At 48.2% G+C, this 17500-nt stretch overlaps 1 protein-coding gene across 1 annotated transcript in view; it reads right to left on the minus strand.

The window, feature by feature from the left end:
* The window catches only part of crfb12 (cytokine receptor family member B12), a 38625-nt gene that overhangs the window by 20101 nt on the left and 1024 nt on the right, over window positions 1-17500 (minus strand). Inside the window, exon 2 of the mRNA XM_045690322.1 lies at window positions 634-726. Coding sequence (XP_045546278.1) covers window positions 634-691 — 58 coding nt within the window. The 5' untranslated portion in view covers window positions 692-726. The remainder of the gene's footprint in view (window positions 1-633; window positions 727-17500) is intronic.

Consider the following 17500-nt stretch of genomic DNA (forward strand, 5'->3'; position numbering starts at 1 on the left):
GGTTAGATCAGTGTGTTAATCAGGGTGTTAATCAGGGTGTTAATCAGGGTTAGATCAGTGTGTTAATCAGTGTGTTAATCAGGGTGTTAATCAGGGTGTTAATCAGGGTGTTAATCAGGGTTAGATCAGTGTGTGTAGTCAGGGTGTTAATCAGGGTGTTAATCAGGGTTAGATCAGGGTGTTAATCAGGGTGTTAATCAGGGTGTTAATCAGGGTTAGATCAGTGTGTTAATCAGGGTGTTAATCAGGGTGTTAATCAGGGTTAGATCAGTGTGTTAATCAGGGTGTTAATCAGGGTGTTAATCAGGGTGTTAATCAGGGTGTTAATCAGGGTGTTAATCAGGGTTAGATCAGGGTGTTAATCAGGGTGTTAATCAGGGTTAGATCAGGGTGTTAATCAGGGTGTTAATCAGGGTGTTAATCAGGGTTAGATCAGGGTGTTAATCAGGGTGTTAATCAGGGTGTTAATCAGGGTTAGATCAGGGTGTTAATCAGGGTGTTAATCAGGGTGTTAATCAGTGTGTTAATCAGGGTGTTAATCAGGGTGTTAATCAGGGCTAGATCAGGGTGTTAATCAGGGTGTTAATCAGGGTGTTAATCAGGGTGTTAATCAGGGTGTTAATCAGGTTTTACCTGCTGAAGGCCAGAGGAAGATCCAGATACAGATGGAACACTGAAGCATCATCACCATGGAGACACCTTCCTCTCAGCATGGGATCAGCAGCCCTGTGGTGGAATAAACCCAGGGTTAGGTTAGGGTTGGCCAACAGATTAACCCAGGGTTAGGTTAGGGTTGGCCAACGGATTAACCCAGGGTTAGGTTAGGGTTGGCCAACGGATTAACCCAGGGTTAGGTTAGGGTTGGCCAACGGATTAACCCAGGGTTAGGTTAGGGTTGGCCAACGGATTAACCCAGGGTTAGGTTAGGGTTGGCCAACGGAATTAACCCAGGGTTAGGTTAGGGTTGGCCAACGGATTAACCCAGGGTTAGGTTAGGGTTGGCCAACGGATTAACCCAGGGTTAGGCTTTGCATGATCTATTGTTGTCTCTACCTTCTTGCCCTTTGTGCTGTTGTCTGTGCCCAATCATGTTTGTGCCATGTTTCTGCTGCTACCATGATGTGCTGATGCCATATTGTGTTGCTACCATTCTGTATTGTCATGTAGTTGTTGTCATGTTCTGTTGTTACCATGCTGTGTTGTCATGTTGTTGTTGTCATGTTGTGTTGCTATCATGTGTTTCTACCATGCTGTGTTGTCATGTGTTGCTACCATGCTGTGTTGTTGTGTTGCTACCATGCTGTGTTGTTATGTTGTTGCTACCATGCTGTGTTGTCATGTGTTGCTACCATGCTGTGTTGTTGTGTTGCTACCATGCTGTGTTGTCATGTTGTGTTGCTACCATGCTGTGTTGTCATGTTGTGTTGCTGCCATGCTGTGTTGTCATGTTGTGTTTCTACCATGCTGTGTTGTCATGTTGTGTTGCTACCATGCTGTGTTGTTGTGTTGTTTCTACCATGCTGTGTTACAATGTTGTTGTTGTCATGTTGTGTTGCTATCATGTTGTTGTTGTTGTGTTGTCATGTGTTTCTACCATGCTGTGTTGTCATGTTGTGTTGCTACCATGCTGTGTTGTTATGTTGTTGCTACCATGCTGTGTTGTCATGTGTTGCTACCATGCTATGTTGTCATGTTGTGTTGCTACCATGCTGTGTTACAATGTTGTTGTTGTCATGTTGTGTTGCTATCATGTTGTTGTTGTTGTGTTGTCATGTGTTGCTGCCATGCTGTGTTGTCATGTGTTGCTGCCATGCTGTGTTGTCATGTGTTGTTACCATGCTGTGTTGTTATGTTGTTGCTACCATGCTGTGTTACAATGTTGTTGTTGTCATGTTGTGTTGCTATCATGTTGTTGTTGTTGTGTTGTCATGTGTTGCTGCCATGCTGTGTTGTCATGTGTTGCTACCATGCTATGTTGTCTTGTTGTGTTGTTGTCATGTTGTGTTATAATGTGCTGCTACCATGTTGTTGTCAGATCAACCAAGTTTAGAATAAATGTTTATTTTTTGAGGGCCGTGATGCTTCATGGTTGGGTTCCGCTCTTCCCAGATACACTGTGATTTTACTGTGGTCTGAGAGAGGTGTTAGTGGGCTGACTGTGAAGGCTCAGAGACTCTGGGTTAAGGTCAGTGGGCTGACTGTGAAGGCTCAGAGAGACTCTGGGTTTAGGTCAGTGGGCTGACTGTGAAGGCTCTGAGAGACTCTGGGTTTAGGTCAGTGGGCTGACTGTGAAGGCTCTGAGAGACTCTGGGTTTAGGTCAGTGGGCTGACTGTGAAGGCTCTGAGAGACTGAGGAAGTAGTCTACAGTAGAAACAGACACTACTAAAGGGGGGAGAAACAGACACTACTAAAGGGGGGAGAAACAGACACTACTAAAGGGGGGAGAAACAGACACTACTAAAGGGGGAGAAACAGACACTACTAAAGGGGAGAAACAAACACTACTAAAGGGGGAGAAACAGACACTACTAAAGGGGGAGAAACAGACACTACTAAAGGGGGGAAACAGACACTACTAAAGGGGAGAGAAACAGACACTACTAAAGGGGAGAAACAGACACTACTAAAGGGGGGAGAAACAGACACTACTAAAGGGGAGAAACAGACACTACTAAAGGGGGGAAACAGACACTACTAAAGGGGAGAGAAACAGACACTACTAAAGGGGGGAAACAGACACTACTAAAGGGGGGAGAAACAGACACTACTAAAGGGGGGAGAAACAGACACTACTAAAGGGGGAAACAGACACTACTAAAGGGGGAGAAACAGACACTACTAAAGGGGGAGAAACAGACACTACTAAAGGGGGGAGAAACAGACACTACTAAAGGGGGAAACAGACACTACTAAAGGGGGAGAAACAGACACTACTAAAGGGGAGAAACAGACACTACTAAAGGGGGGAAACAGACACTACTAAAGGGGGGAAACAGACACTACTAAAGGGGGGAGAAACAGACACTACTAAAGGGGAGAAACAGACACTACTAAAGGGGGAGAAACAGACACTACTAAAGGGGGGAGAAACAGACACTACTAAAGGGGGGAGAAACAGACACTACTAAAGGGGAGAAACAGACACTACTAAAGGGGGGAGAAACAGACACTACTAAAGGGGAGAAACAGACACTACTAAAGGGGGGAAACAGACACTACTAAAGGGGAGAAAACAGACACTACTAAAGGGGAGAAACAGACACTACTAAAGGGGGGAGAAACAGACACTACTAAAGGGGAGAAACAGACACTACTAAAGGGGGGAAACAGACACTACTAAAGGGGAGAGAAACAGACACTACTAAAGGGGGGAAACAGACACTACTAAAGGGGGAGAAACAGACACTACTAAAGGGGGAGAAACAGACACTACTAAAGGGGGGGAAACAGACACTACTAAAGGGGAGAAACAGACACTACTAAAGGGGGAGAAACAGACACTACTAAAGGGGGAGAAACAGACACTACTAAAGGGGGGAAACAGACACTACTAAAGGGGAGAAACAGACACTACTAAAGGGGAGAAACAGACACTACTAAAGGGGGGAAACAGACACTACTAAAGGGGGGAAACAGACACTACTAAAGGGGAGAAACAGACACTACTAAAGGGGGAGAAACAGACACTACTAAAGGGGGGGAAACAGACACTACTAAAGGGGGGAGAAACAGACACTACTAAAGGGGAGAAACAGACACTACTAAAGGGGAGAAACAGACACTACTAAAGGGGAGAAACAGACACTACTAAAGGGGAGAAACAGACACTACTAAAGGGGGGAAACAGACACTACTAAAGGGGGGAAACAGACACTACTAAAGGGGAGAAACAGACACTACTAAAGGGGGAGAAACAGACACTACTAAAGGGGGAGAAACAGACACTACTAAAGGGGAGAAACAGACACTACTAAAGGGGAGAAACAGACACTACTAAAGGGGAGAAACAGACACTACTAAAGGGGGGAGAAACAGACACTACTAAAGGGGGAGAAACAGACACTACTAAAGGGGGAGAAACAGACACAGACACTACTAAAGGGGGAGAAACAGACACTACTAAAGGGGGAGAAACAGACACTACTAAAGGGGGAGAAACAGACACTACTAAAGGGGGAGAAACAGACACTACTAAAGGGGGGAGAAACAGACACTACTAAAGGGGGGAGAAACAGACACTACTAAAGGGGAGGAAACAGACACTACTAAAGGGGGAGAAACAGACACTACTAAAGGGGGAGAAACAGACACTACTAAAGGGGGAGAAACAGACACTACTAAAGGGGAGAAACAGACACTACTAAAGGGGGAGAAACAGACACTACTAAAGGGGGAGAAACAGACACTACTAAAGGGGGAGAAACAGACACTACTAAAGGGGGAGAAACAGACACTACTAAAGGGGGAGAAACAGACACTACTAAAGGGGGAGAAACAGACACTACTAAAGGGGGAGAAACAGACACTACTAAAGGGGAGAAACAGACACTACTAAAGGGGGGAGAAACAGACACTACTAAAGGGGGGAGAAACAGACACTACTAAAGGGGGAGAAACAGACACTACTAAAGGGGAGAAACAGACACTACTAAAGGGGGAGAAACAGACACTACTAAAGGGGGAGAAACAGACACTACTAAAGGGGGAGAAACAGACACTACTAAAGGGGGAGAAACAGACACTACTAAAGGGGGAGAAACAGACACTACTAAAGGGGGAGAAACAGACACTACTAAAGGGGGAGAAACAGACACTACTAAAGGGGAGAAACAGACACTACTAAAGGGGGAGAAACAGACACTACTAAAGGGGGAGAAACAGACACTACTAAAGGGGGAGAAACAGACACTACTAAAGGGGGAGAAACAGACACTACTAAAGGGGGAGAAACAGACACTACTAAAGGGGGGAGAAACAGACACTACTAAAGGGGGAGAAACAGACACTACTAAAGGGGGAGAAACAGACACTACTAAAGGGGGAGAAACAGACACTACTAAAGGGGGAGAAACAGACACTACTAAAGGGGGAGAAACAGACACTACTAAAGGGGGAGAAACAGACACTACTAAAGGGGGGAGAAACAGACACTACTAAAGGGGGAGAAACAGACACTACTAAAGGGGGGAGAAACAGACACTACTAAAGGGGAGAAACAGACACTACTAAAGGGGGGGGAAACAGACACTACTAAAGGGGAGAAACAGACACTACTAAAGGGGGAGAAACAGACACTACTAAAGGGGGAGAAACAGACACTACTAAAGGGGGAGAAACAGACACTACTAAAGGGGAGAAACAGACACTACTAAAGGGGAGAAACAGACACTACTAAAGGGGGAGAAACAGACACTACTAAAGGGGGAGAAACAGACACTACTAAAGGGGGAGAAACAGACACTACTAAAGGGGAGAAACAGACACTACTAAAGGGGGAGAAACAGACACTACTAAAGGGGGAGAAACAGACACTACTAAAGGGGAGAAACAGACACTACTAAAGGGGGGAGAAACAGACACTACTAAAGGGGGAAACAGACACTACTAAAGGGGGAGAAACAGACACTACTAAAGGGGGAGAAACAGACACTACTAAAGGGGGAGAAACAGACACTACTAAAGGGGGAGAAACAGACACTACTAAAGGGGGAGAAACAGACACTACTAAAGGGGGAGAAACAGACACTACTAAAGGGGGAGAAACAGACACTACTAAAGGGGGAGAAACAGACACTACTAAAGGGGGAGAAACAGACACTACTAAAGGGGGGAGAAACAGACACTACTAAAGGGGGAGAAACAGACACTACTAAAGGGGGAGAAACAGACACTACTAAAGGGGGAGAAACAGACACTACTAAAGGGGGGAGAAACAGACACTACTAAAGGGGGAGAAACAGACACTACTAAAGGGGGGAGAAACAGACACTACTAAAGGGGGGAGAAACAGACACTACTAAAGGGGGAGAAACAGACACTACTAAAGGGGGAGAAACAGACACTACTAAAGGGGGAGAAACAGACACTACTAAAGGGGAGAAACAGACACTACTAAAGGGGGGAGAAACAGACACTACTAAAGGGGGAGAAACAGACACTACTAAAGGGGGAGAAACAGACACTACTAAAGGGGGAGAAACAGACACTACTAAAGGGGGGAGAAACAGACACTACTAAAGGGGGAGAAACAGACACTACTAAAGGGGGAGAAACAGACACTACTAAAGGGGAGAAACAGACACTACTAAAGGGGGAGAAACAGACACTACTAAAGGGGGAGAAACAGACACTACTAAAGGGGGAAACAGACACTACTAAAGGGGGAGAAACAGACACTACTAAAGGGGGAGAAACAGACACTACTAAAGGGGGGAGAAACAGACACTACTAAAGGGGGAGAAACAGACACTACTAAAGGGGGGAGAAACAGACACTACTAAAGGGGGAGAAACAGACACTACTAAAGGGGGGAGAAACAGACACTACTAAAGGGGGAGAAACAGACACTACTAAAGGGGGAGAAACAGACACTACTAAAGGGGAGAAACAGACACTACTAAAGGGGGAGAAACAGACACTACTAAAGGGGGAGAAACAGACACTACTAAAGGGGGAGAAACAGACACTACTAAAGGGGGGAGAAACAGACACTACTAAAGGGGGAGAAACAGACACTACTAAAGGGGGGAGAAACAGACACTACTAAAGGGGGGAGAAACAGACACTACTAAAGGGGGGAGAAACAGACACTACTAAAGGGGGAGAAACAGACACTACTAAAGGGGGAGAAACAGACACTACTAAAGGGGGAGAAACAGACACTACTAAAGGGGGAGAAACAGACACTACTAAAGGGGGGAGAAACAGACACTACTAAAGGGGAGAAACAGACACTACTAAAGGGGAGAAACAGACACTACTAAAGGGGGAGAAACAGACACTACTAAAGGGGGAGAAACAGACACTACTAAAGGGGGAGAAACAGACACTACTAAAGGGGGAGAAACAGACACTACTAAAGGGGAGAAACAGACACTACTAAAGGGGGAGAAACAGACACTACTAAAGGGGGAGAAACAGACACTACTAAAGGGGAGAAACAGACACTACTAAAGGGGAGAAACAGACACTACTAAAGGGGGGAAACAGACACTACTAAAGGGGGAGAAACAGACACTACTAAAGGGGGAGAAACAGACACTACTAAAGGGGGAGAAACAGACACTACTAAAGGGGGGAGAAACAGACACTACTAAAGGGGGAGAAACAGACACTACTAAAGGGGGGAGAAACAGACACTACTAAAGGGGAGAAACAGACACTACTAAAGGGGGAGAAACAGACACTACTAAAGGGGGAGAAACAGACACTACTAAAGGGGGAGAAACAGACACTACTAAAGGGGGGAGAAACAGACACTACTAAAGGGGGGAGAAACAGACACTACTAAAGGGGGAGAAACAGACACTACTAAAGGGGGAGAAACAGACACTACTAAAGGGGGAGAAACAGACACTACTAAAGGGGGAGAAACAGACACTACTAAAGGGGGAGAAACAGACACTACTAAAGGGGGAGAAACAGACACTACTAAAGGGGGAGAAACAGACACTACTAAAGGGGGGAGAAACAGACACTACTAAAGGGGGGAGAAACAGACACTACTAAAGGGGGAGAAACAGACACTACTAAAGGGGGGAGAAACAGACACTACTAAAGGGGGGAGAAACAGACACTACTAAAGGGGGAGAAACAGACACTACTAAAGGGGGAGAAACAGACACTACTAAAGGGGGAGAAACAGACACTACTAAAGGGGGAGAAACAGACACTACTAAAGGGGAGAAACAGACACTACTAAAGGGGGAGAAACAGACACTACTAAAGGGGGAGAAACAGACACTACTAAAGGGGGAGAAACAGACACTACTAAAGGGGGAGAAACAGACACTACTAAAGGGGGGAGAAACAGACACTACTAAAGGGGGGAAACAGACACTACTAAAGGGGAGAAACAGACACTACTAAAGGGGAGAAACAGACACTACTAAAGGGGAGAAACAGACACTACTAAAGGGGAGAAACAGACACTACTAAAGGGGGGAAACAGACACTACTAAAGGGGGAAACAGACACTACTAAAGGGGGGAAACAGACACTACTAAAGGGGGGAAACAGACACTACTAAAGGGGAGAAACAGACACTACTAAAGGGGAGAGAAACAGACACTACTAAAGGGGGGAAACAGACACTACTAAAGGGGGAAACAGACACTACTAAAGAGGAGAAACAGACACTACTAAAGGGGAGAAACAGACACTACTAAAGGGGGAAACAGACACTACTAAAGGGGGGAGAAACAGACACTACTAAAGGGGGAAACAGACACTACTAAAGGGGGAGAAACAGACACTACTAAAGGGGGGAAACAGACACTACTAAAGGGGAGAAACAGACACTACTAAAGGGGGAGAAACAGACACTACTAAAGGGGGGGAAACAGACACTACTAAAGGGGAGAAACAGACACTACTAAAGGGGAGAAACAGACACTACTAAAGGGGGAGAAACAGACACTACTAAAGGGGGGAAACAGACACTACTAAAGGGGAGAAACAGACACTACTAAAGGGGGGAGAAACAGACACTACTAAAGGGGGGAGAAACAGACACTACTAAAGGGGGAGAAACAGACACTACTAAAAGGGGAGAAACAGACACTACTAAAGGGGGGAGAAACAGACACTACTAAAGGGGGGAGACAGACACTACTAAAGGGGGAGAAACAGACACTACTAAAGGGGGGAAACAGACACTACTAAAGGGGGAGAAACAGACACTACTAAAGGGGGGAGAAACAGACACTACTAAAGGGGAGAAACAGACACTACTAAAGGGGGGAAACAGACACCACTAAAGGGGAGACACAGACACTACTAAAGGGGAGAAACAGACACTACTAAATGGGGGAAACAGACACTACTAAAGGGGAGAAACAGACACTACTAAAGGGGGGAAACAGACACTACTAAAGGGGGGAAACAGACACCACTAAAGGGGAGGCCAGAAACCCTTTTGGCAGACCTCTACAATAATAGTGATGTCAGTTATCTCATCTTCCTCACTGACCAGCCAAATGCATGGCGCTCAGCAGTCCGCTCTCACTACCCATCCATCTCATCTTCCTCACTGACCAGCCAAATGCATGGCGCTCAGCAGTCCGCTCTCACTACCCATCCATCTCATCTTCCTCACTGACCAGCCAAATGCATGGCGCTCAGCAGTCCGCTCTCACTACCCATCCATCTCATCTTCCTCACTGACCAGCCAAATGCATGGCGCTCAGCAGTCTGCTCTCACTACCCATCCATCTCATCTTCCTCACTGACCAGCCAGAATGTCATGGCGCTCAGTCAGCCTGCTCTCACTACCCATCCATCTCATCGTCCTAACTGACCAGCCAAATGCATGGCGCCAGGCAGTCTGCTCTCACTACCCATCCATCTCATCTTCCTCACTGACCAGCCAAATGCATGGCGCTCAGCAGTCTGCTCTCACTACCCATCCATCTCATCTTCCTCACTGACCAGCTGGGACTGTCATGGTGCCAGGTAACAGACTGGGACTGTCATGGTGCCAGGTAACAGACTGGGACTGTCATGGTGCCAGGTAACAGACTGGGACTGTCATGGTGCCAGGTAACAGACTGGGACTGTCATGGTGCCAGGTAACAGACTGGGACTGTCATGGTGCCAGGTAACAGACTGGGACTGTCATGGTGCCAGGTAACAGACTGGGACTGTCATGGTGCCAGGTAACAGGCTGGGACTGTCATGGTGCCAGGTAACAGACCGGGACTGTCATGGTGCCAGGTAACAGACTGGGACTGTCATGGTGCCAGGTAACAGGCTGGGACTGTCATGGTGCCAGGTAACAGACTGGGACTGTCATGGTGCCAGGTAACAGACTGGGACTGTCATGGTGCCAGGTAACAGACTGGGACTGTCATGGTGCCAGGTAACAGACTAGGACTGTCATGGTGCCAGGTAACAGACTGGGACTGTCATGGTGCCAGGTAACAGGCTGGGACTGTCATGGTGCCAGGTAACACAGACTGGGACTGTCATGGTGCCAGGTAACAGGCTGGGACTGTCATGGTGCCAGGTAACAGACTGGGACTGTCATGGTGCCAGGTAACAGACTGGGACTGTCATGGTGCCAGGTAACAGACTGGGACTGTCATGGTGCCAGGTAACAGGCTGGGACTGTCATGGTGCCAGGTAACAGGCTGGGACTGTCATGGTGCCAGGTAACAGACTGGGACTGTCATGGTGCCAGGTAACAGGCTGGGACTGTCATGGTGCCAGGTAACATTAGACTGAAAAGGCCCATCCAGCACCTCTCGTCCCACCATAGTGGAGGACACACCCCAGGAGGAGAGTGACCCCCTCAGTGCAGAGCAGGCTCAGGCCCTCCTCACCACCATGGATACCAACCAGCCACGACCACAGCACCACCAACCAGCCACGACCACAGCACCACCAACCAGCCACGACCACAGCACCACCAACCAGCCACGACCACAGCACCACCAACCAGCCACGACCACAGCACCACCAACCAGCCACGACCACAGCACCACCAACCAGCCACGACCACAGCACCACCAACCAGCCACGACCCCACCACCAGACCAGCCACGACCACAGCACCACCAACCAGCCACGACCACCACAGCACCACCAACCAGCCACGACCACAGCACCACCAACCAGCCACGACCCCCACCAACCAGCCACGACCACAGCACCACCAACCAGCCACGACCACCCCACCAACCAGCCACGACCACAGCACCACCAACCAGCCACGACCACCACAGCACCACCAACCAGCCACGACCACAGCACCAGCAACCAGCCACGACCACAGCACCACCAACCAGCCACGACCACAGCACCACCAACCAGCCACGACCCCCCCCACCAACCAGCCACGACCACAGCACCACCAACCAGCCACGACCCCCCCACCAACCAGCCACGACCACAGCACCACCAACCAGCCACGACCACAGCACCACCAACCAGCCACGACCCCCCCACCAACCAGCCACGACCACAGCACCACCAACCAGCCACGACCCCCCACCAACCAGCCACGACCACAGCACCACCAACCAGCCACGACCACCACAGCACCACCAACCAGCCACGACCACAGCACCAGCAACCAGCCACGACCACAGCACCACCAACCAGCCACGACCACAGCACCACCAACCAGCCACGACCACAGCACCACCAACCAGCCACGACCCCCCCACCAACCAGCCACGACCCCCCCCACCAACCAGCCACGCCCACCACAGCACCACCAACACTACATCCACCCAAGTCTATTATGGTCACATGTGATAGGTCATTAAACACATGTCTACTATGGTCACATGTGATAGGTCGAAGCTCACACTACATCCACCCAGGAGGCATGACACAAATGCTAACTTAAATGATAAACAAATTACATTTGCATAATAAGAGTTTACTTTAAAAATCCTATTTAAATAGTTCTTGTTGGATTGTGAGCGTTTATCTCATTTTGAAAGGGGAAAAAAACTGTTATGAAATCTTTTTACGTTGCATGTTGGAATTTACAAGGTTTGAAGTCCTCTGCTTTTGGGCTAAAGAGCAGAAACCCAGACTTTCTGAAAGAAATGGATGATGATGATATTGTAGTACTACAGGAAGCATGGTGCAGAGGTGATGTTTCCACTGGCTGTCCACTAGGATCATCCTACCATCCACTACATTAACAGGAATCAGACAGGGCAGAGACTCAGGACAGGGCAGAGACTCAGGACAGGGCAGAGACTCAGGACAGGGCAGAGACACAGGACAGGGAAGAGACTCAGGACAGCGCAGGGACTCAGGACAGGGCAGAGACACAGGACAGGGCAGAGACTCAGGACAGGGCAGAGACTCAGGACAGGGCAGAGACTCAAGGCAGGGCAGAGACTCAGGACAGGGCAGAGACTCGGGACAGGGCAGAGACTCAGGACAGGGCAGAGACTCAGGACAGGGCAGAGACTCAGGACAGGGCAGAGACTCGGGAGAGGGCAGAGACTCAGGACAGGGTAGAGACTCAGGACAGCGCAGAGACTCAGTACAGGACAGAGACTCAGGACAGGGCAGGGACTCAGGACAGGGCAGGGACTCAGGACAGGGCAGAGACTCAGGACAGGGCAGGGACTCAGGACAGGGCAGAGACTCAGGACAGGGCAGAGACTCAGGACAGGGCAGAGACTCAGGACAGGGCAGGGACTCAGGACAGGGCAGGGACACAGGACAGGGCAGAGACCCAGGACAGGGCAGAGACTCAGGACAGGGCAGAGACTCAAGGCAGGGCAGAGACTCGGGACAGGGCAGAGACTCAGGACAGGGCAGAGACTCAGGACAGGGCAGAGACTCAGGACAGGGCAGAGACTCGGGAGAGGGCAGAGACTCAGGACAGGGTAGAGACTCAGGACAGCGCAGAGACTCAGGACAGGACAGAGACTCAGGACAGGGCAGGGACTCAGGACAGGGCAGGGACTCAGGACAGGGCAGAGACTCAGGACAGGGCAGAGACTCAGGACAGGGCAGAGACTCAAGGCAGAGACTCAGGACAGGGCAGAGATTTAGGACAGGGCAGAGACTCAGGACAGGGCAGAGACTCAGGACAGGGCAGAGACTCAAGGCAGAGACTCAGGACAGGGCAGAGACTCAGGACAGGGCAGAGACTCAGGACAGGGCAGAGACTCAGGGGGAATGGTAACATGGTATAAATCTGAACTAACTCATTCAATCGAGTTGATCAAAACAGGAGAATTCTTTATCTGGTTAAAAATCAACAAGGAGGCTTTATCTTAACACATAAAAGCGTCTTCCTCTGTGACACATACATTCCCCCCTCAGAGTCACCCTGCTTCAATGAAGAGAGTTTCTCCATTCTAGAGGGGGAGATGAGTCACTTTCAGGCCCAAGGCAACATACTGGTCTGTGGAGACCTGAATGGTAGAACAGCAGAACCAGAACCAGATACTATTAACAGGCCCAAGGCAACATACTGGACTGTGGAGACCTGAATGGTAGAACAGCAGAACCAGAACCAGATACTATTAACCTGTTAGGGCTAGGGGGCAGTATTGACACTGCCGGATAAAAAACGTACCCGATTTAATCTGGTTACTACTCCTGCCCAGTAACTAGAATATGCATATAATTATTGGCTTTGGATAGAAAACACCCTAAAGTTTCTAAAACTGTTTGAATGGTGTCTGTGAGTATAACAGAACTCATATGGCAGGTCAAAACCTGAGAAGATTCCTTACAGGAAGTGGCCTGTCTGACAAATTGTGTTTTATCTTGGCTCTTTTTATTGAAGACTGAGGATCTTTGCAATAACGTGACACTTCCTACGGCTCCCATAGGCTCTCAGAGCCCGGGAAAAAGCTGAACGATATCGAGGCAGGCTCTGGCTGAAACACATTATCGCTTTTGGCAAGTGGCCGATCAGAGTACTATGGGCTTAGGCGCGTGCCCGAGTCGACCGAATGCTTTATTTTCTTTCGTCTGTTTACCTAAACGCAGATTCCCGGTCGGAAAGTTATCGCTTATATATGAGAAAAATGGCATAAAAATGGATTTTAAAGAGCGGTTGACATGCTTCGAAGTACGGTAATGGAATATTTAGAATTTTTTTGTCACGAATTGCGCCATGCTCGTCACCCTTATTTACCCTTTCGGATAGTGTCTTGAACGCACGAACAAAACGCTGCTGTTTGGATATAACTATGGATTATTTTGAACCAAACCAACATTTGTTATTGAAGTAGAAGTCCTGGGAGTGCATTCTGACGAAGACAGCAAAGGTAATAACATTTTTCTTATAGTAAATCTGACTTTGATAAGTGCTAAACTTGCTGGGTGTCTAAATAGCTAGCCCTGTGATGCCGGGCTATCTACTGAGAATATTGCAAAATGTGCTTTCACCGAAAAGCTATTTTAAAATCGGACATATCGAGTGCAGAGAGGAGTTCTGTATCTATAATTCTTAAAATAATTGTTATGCTTTTTGTGAACGTTTATCGTGAGTAATTTAGTAAATTCACCGGCAGTGTTCGGTCGGAATGCTAGTCCCATGCTAGTCACATGCTAATGTAAAAAGCTGGTTTTTGATATAAATATGAACTTGATTGAACAAAACATGCATGTATTGTATAACATAATGTCCTAGGGTTGTCATCTGATGAAGATCATCAAAGGTTAGTGCTGCATTTAGCTATGGTTTGGGTTTATGTGACATTATATGCTAGCTTGAAAAATGGGTGTCTGATTATTTCTGGCTGGGTACTCTGCTGACATAATCTAATGTTTTGCTTTCGTTGTAAAGCCTTTTTGAAATCGGACAGTGTGGTTAGATTAACGAGAGTCTTATCTTTAAAATGGTGTTAAATAGTCATATGTTTGAAAAATTGAAGTTTTTGCATTTTTGAGGAATTTGAATAACGCGCCACGGGATTACACTGGCTGTTGAGTAGGTGGGTCCCACTGGCCCAGAGAGGTTAACAGGCCCAAGGTAACATACTGGTCTGTGGAGACCTGAATGGTATTACAGCAGAACCAGAACCAGACACTATTAACAGTCATGGGGATAAACACCTACCAGGAAGCAACAACCTTTCCCTCTCCACATACCCCCCGGAAACCACTAGGACAAAGTCAAAAACAAAAATGAGGTACAGCTCCTGCAGCTCTGTCAAACACTACATAGGCTCAGTTCACTAACCCTAACCAATCCCATACAGCCTCAGGACAGCCCTCAGCCAGCTGGTTCTGAGGCTCAGTTCACTAACCCAAACCAACCCCATACACCCTCAGGACAGCACTCAGCCAGCTGGTTCTGAGGCTCAGTTCACTAACCCAAACCAACCCCATACACCCTCAGGACAGCAGTCAGCCAGCTGGTTCTGAGGCTCAGTTCACCAACCCAAAACAACCCCATAGAGACTCAGGACAGCACTCAGAAAATCTGGCCCAACCAAATCATCACAAAACAAAAATAAAATTATATTACATATTGGAAAGACACCACAAAAAATCTAAGTAAACTTCAATGCTATTTATCTCTAAACAGACAGTACATGGTGGCAGACTATCTGACCACTGTGACTGACAGTCTGGCTATAGAGACCGGTCATCACAGACAAACCTGGCTGTCCAGAGAGGACAGGCTGGCTGCCCAGAGAGGACAGGCTGGCTGCCCAGAGAGGACAGGTTGGCTGCCCAGAGAGGACAGGCTGGCTGCCCAGAGAGGACAGAGGACAGGCTGGCTGTCCAGAGAGGACAGGTTGGCTGCCCAGAGAGGACAGGTTGGCTGCCCAGAGAGGACAGAGGACAGGCTGGCTGACCAGAGAGGACAGGCTGGCTGCCCAGAGAGGACAGGCTGGCTGCCCAGAGAGGACAGGCTGGCTGCCCAGAGAGGACAGGCTGGCTGCCCAGAGAGGACAGGTTGGCTGTCCAGAGAGGACAGGTTGGCTGCCCAGAGAGGACAGGCTGGCTGCCCAGAGAGGACAGGCTGGCTGTCCAGAGAGGACAGTCTGGCTATAGAGACCGGTCATCACAGACAAACCTGGCTGCCCAGAGAGGACAGGTTGGCTGTCCAGAGAGGACAGGCTGGCTACCCAGAGAGGCCAGGCTGGCTGCCCAGAGAGGACAGGCTGGCTGCCCAGAGAGGACAGGCTGGCTGCCCAGAGAGGACAGGCTGGCTGTCCAGAGAGGACAGGCTGGCTGCCCAGAGAGGACAGGCTGGCTGCCCAGAGAGGACAGGTTGGCTGCCCAGAGAGGACAGGCTGGCTGCCCAGAGAGGACAGGCTGGCTGCCCAGAGAGGACAGGTTGGCTGCCCAGAGAGGACAGGCTGTGCTCACTCTGCTCCAGGGGAGAGGTAGAGACTGAGCTGCATTTCCTATTACACTGTGACAAAAACTCAGACCTAAGAGAATCATTCAATACAAAGAATTTGAAACTATAAAATTTATTGGGTGAAAAGCCAAATATGTGTCTTCCTGCCACAACCTGAGGGTCAGCCAGTGAAAAGTACAATGTAATGTCAATAATATTTCCCATTTAGTTTTGTTCTGTCTTTCATACCAGGTCCTGTGTCTTAACAGTCATGTTGAGGACTGGTCTACTACTATTGCTGTAATGTATTATTATTCTCATTAATATTGTTGTAGTAGTTGTTAATGGTAATTCCATCTCCACTACTACTACTAGTGTTATTGCTGTTGGTCACACCATTTTTGTTATATGTATACTTTGACAATGTAAGTCATTTAACTTTCTATGTCAATAAAGTCTATTGAATTGAATTGAGAGCGAAAGAGAGACAGAAAGAGACCGAGAGCGGAAGAGAGATGTAGAGACAGAGGATGAGAGAGAGAGTGACAGAGAGAGAGAAAGAGAAAGCGAGATAGAGAGAGAGAGAGACAGAGAGAGACAGACAGAGAGACAGAGAAAGATAGACAGGGTGTGCAGGGTGAATACATGGTCTGTTGAGAGAGAGACAGAGATGGAGAGACAGAGAGGAAGAGAGAGATAGAGACAGAGGAAGAGAGAGATAGAGACAGAGATAATTGGAAAACAAACCCAATTTTGATAAACTCCCGTATCTTTTGGGTGAAATACCACAAATCTGTAATGAATGTATTGTAATGTTTTTAAAATTGAAAAACTGACTTAATTTTGCCAGACCCCAGGAAGAGTAGCTGCTGCCTTGGCAGGAACTAATGGGGATCCATAATAAACCCCAGGAAGAGTAGCTGCTGCCTTGGCAGGAAGTAATGGGGATCCATAATAAACCCCAGGAAGAGTAGCTGCTACCTTGGCAGGAACTAATGGGGATCCATAATAAACCCCAGGAAGAGTAGCTGCTGCCTTGGCAGGAAGTAATGGGGATCCATAATAAACCCCAGGAAGAGTAGCTGCTGCCTTGACAGGAACTAATGGGGATCCATAATAAACCCCAGGAAGAGTAGCTGCTGCCTTGGCAGGAACTAATGGGGATCCATAATAAACCCCAGGAAGAGTAGCTGCTGCCTTGGCAGGAACTAATGGGGATCCATAATAAACCCCAGGAAGAGTAGCTGCTGCCTTGGCAGGAACTAATGGGGATCCATAATAAACCCCAGGAAGAGTAGCTGCTGCCTTGACAGGAACTAATGGGGATCCATAATAAACCCCAGGAAGAGTAGCTGCTGCCTTGGCAGGAACTAATGGGGATCCATAATAAACCCCAGGAAGAGTAGCTGCTGCCTTGGCAGGAACTAATGGGGATCCATAATAAACCCCAGGAAGAGTAGCTGCTGCTTTGGCAGGAACTAATGGGGATCCATAAT

The sequence above is a fragment of the Salmo salar genome, chromosome ssa11 (genome assembly GCF_905237065.1).
Source record: "Salmo salar chromosome ssa11, Ssal_v3.1, whole genome shotgun sequence".
Classification (NCBI taxonomy): domain Eukaryota; kingdom Metazoa; phylum Chordata; class Actinopteri; order Salmoniformes; family Salmonidae; genus Salmo; species Salmo salar.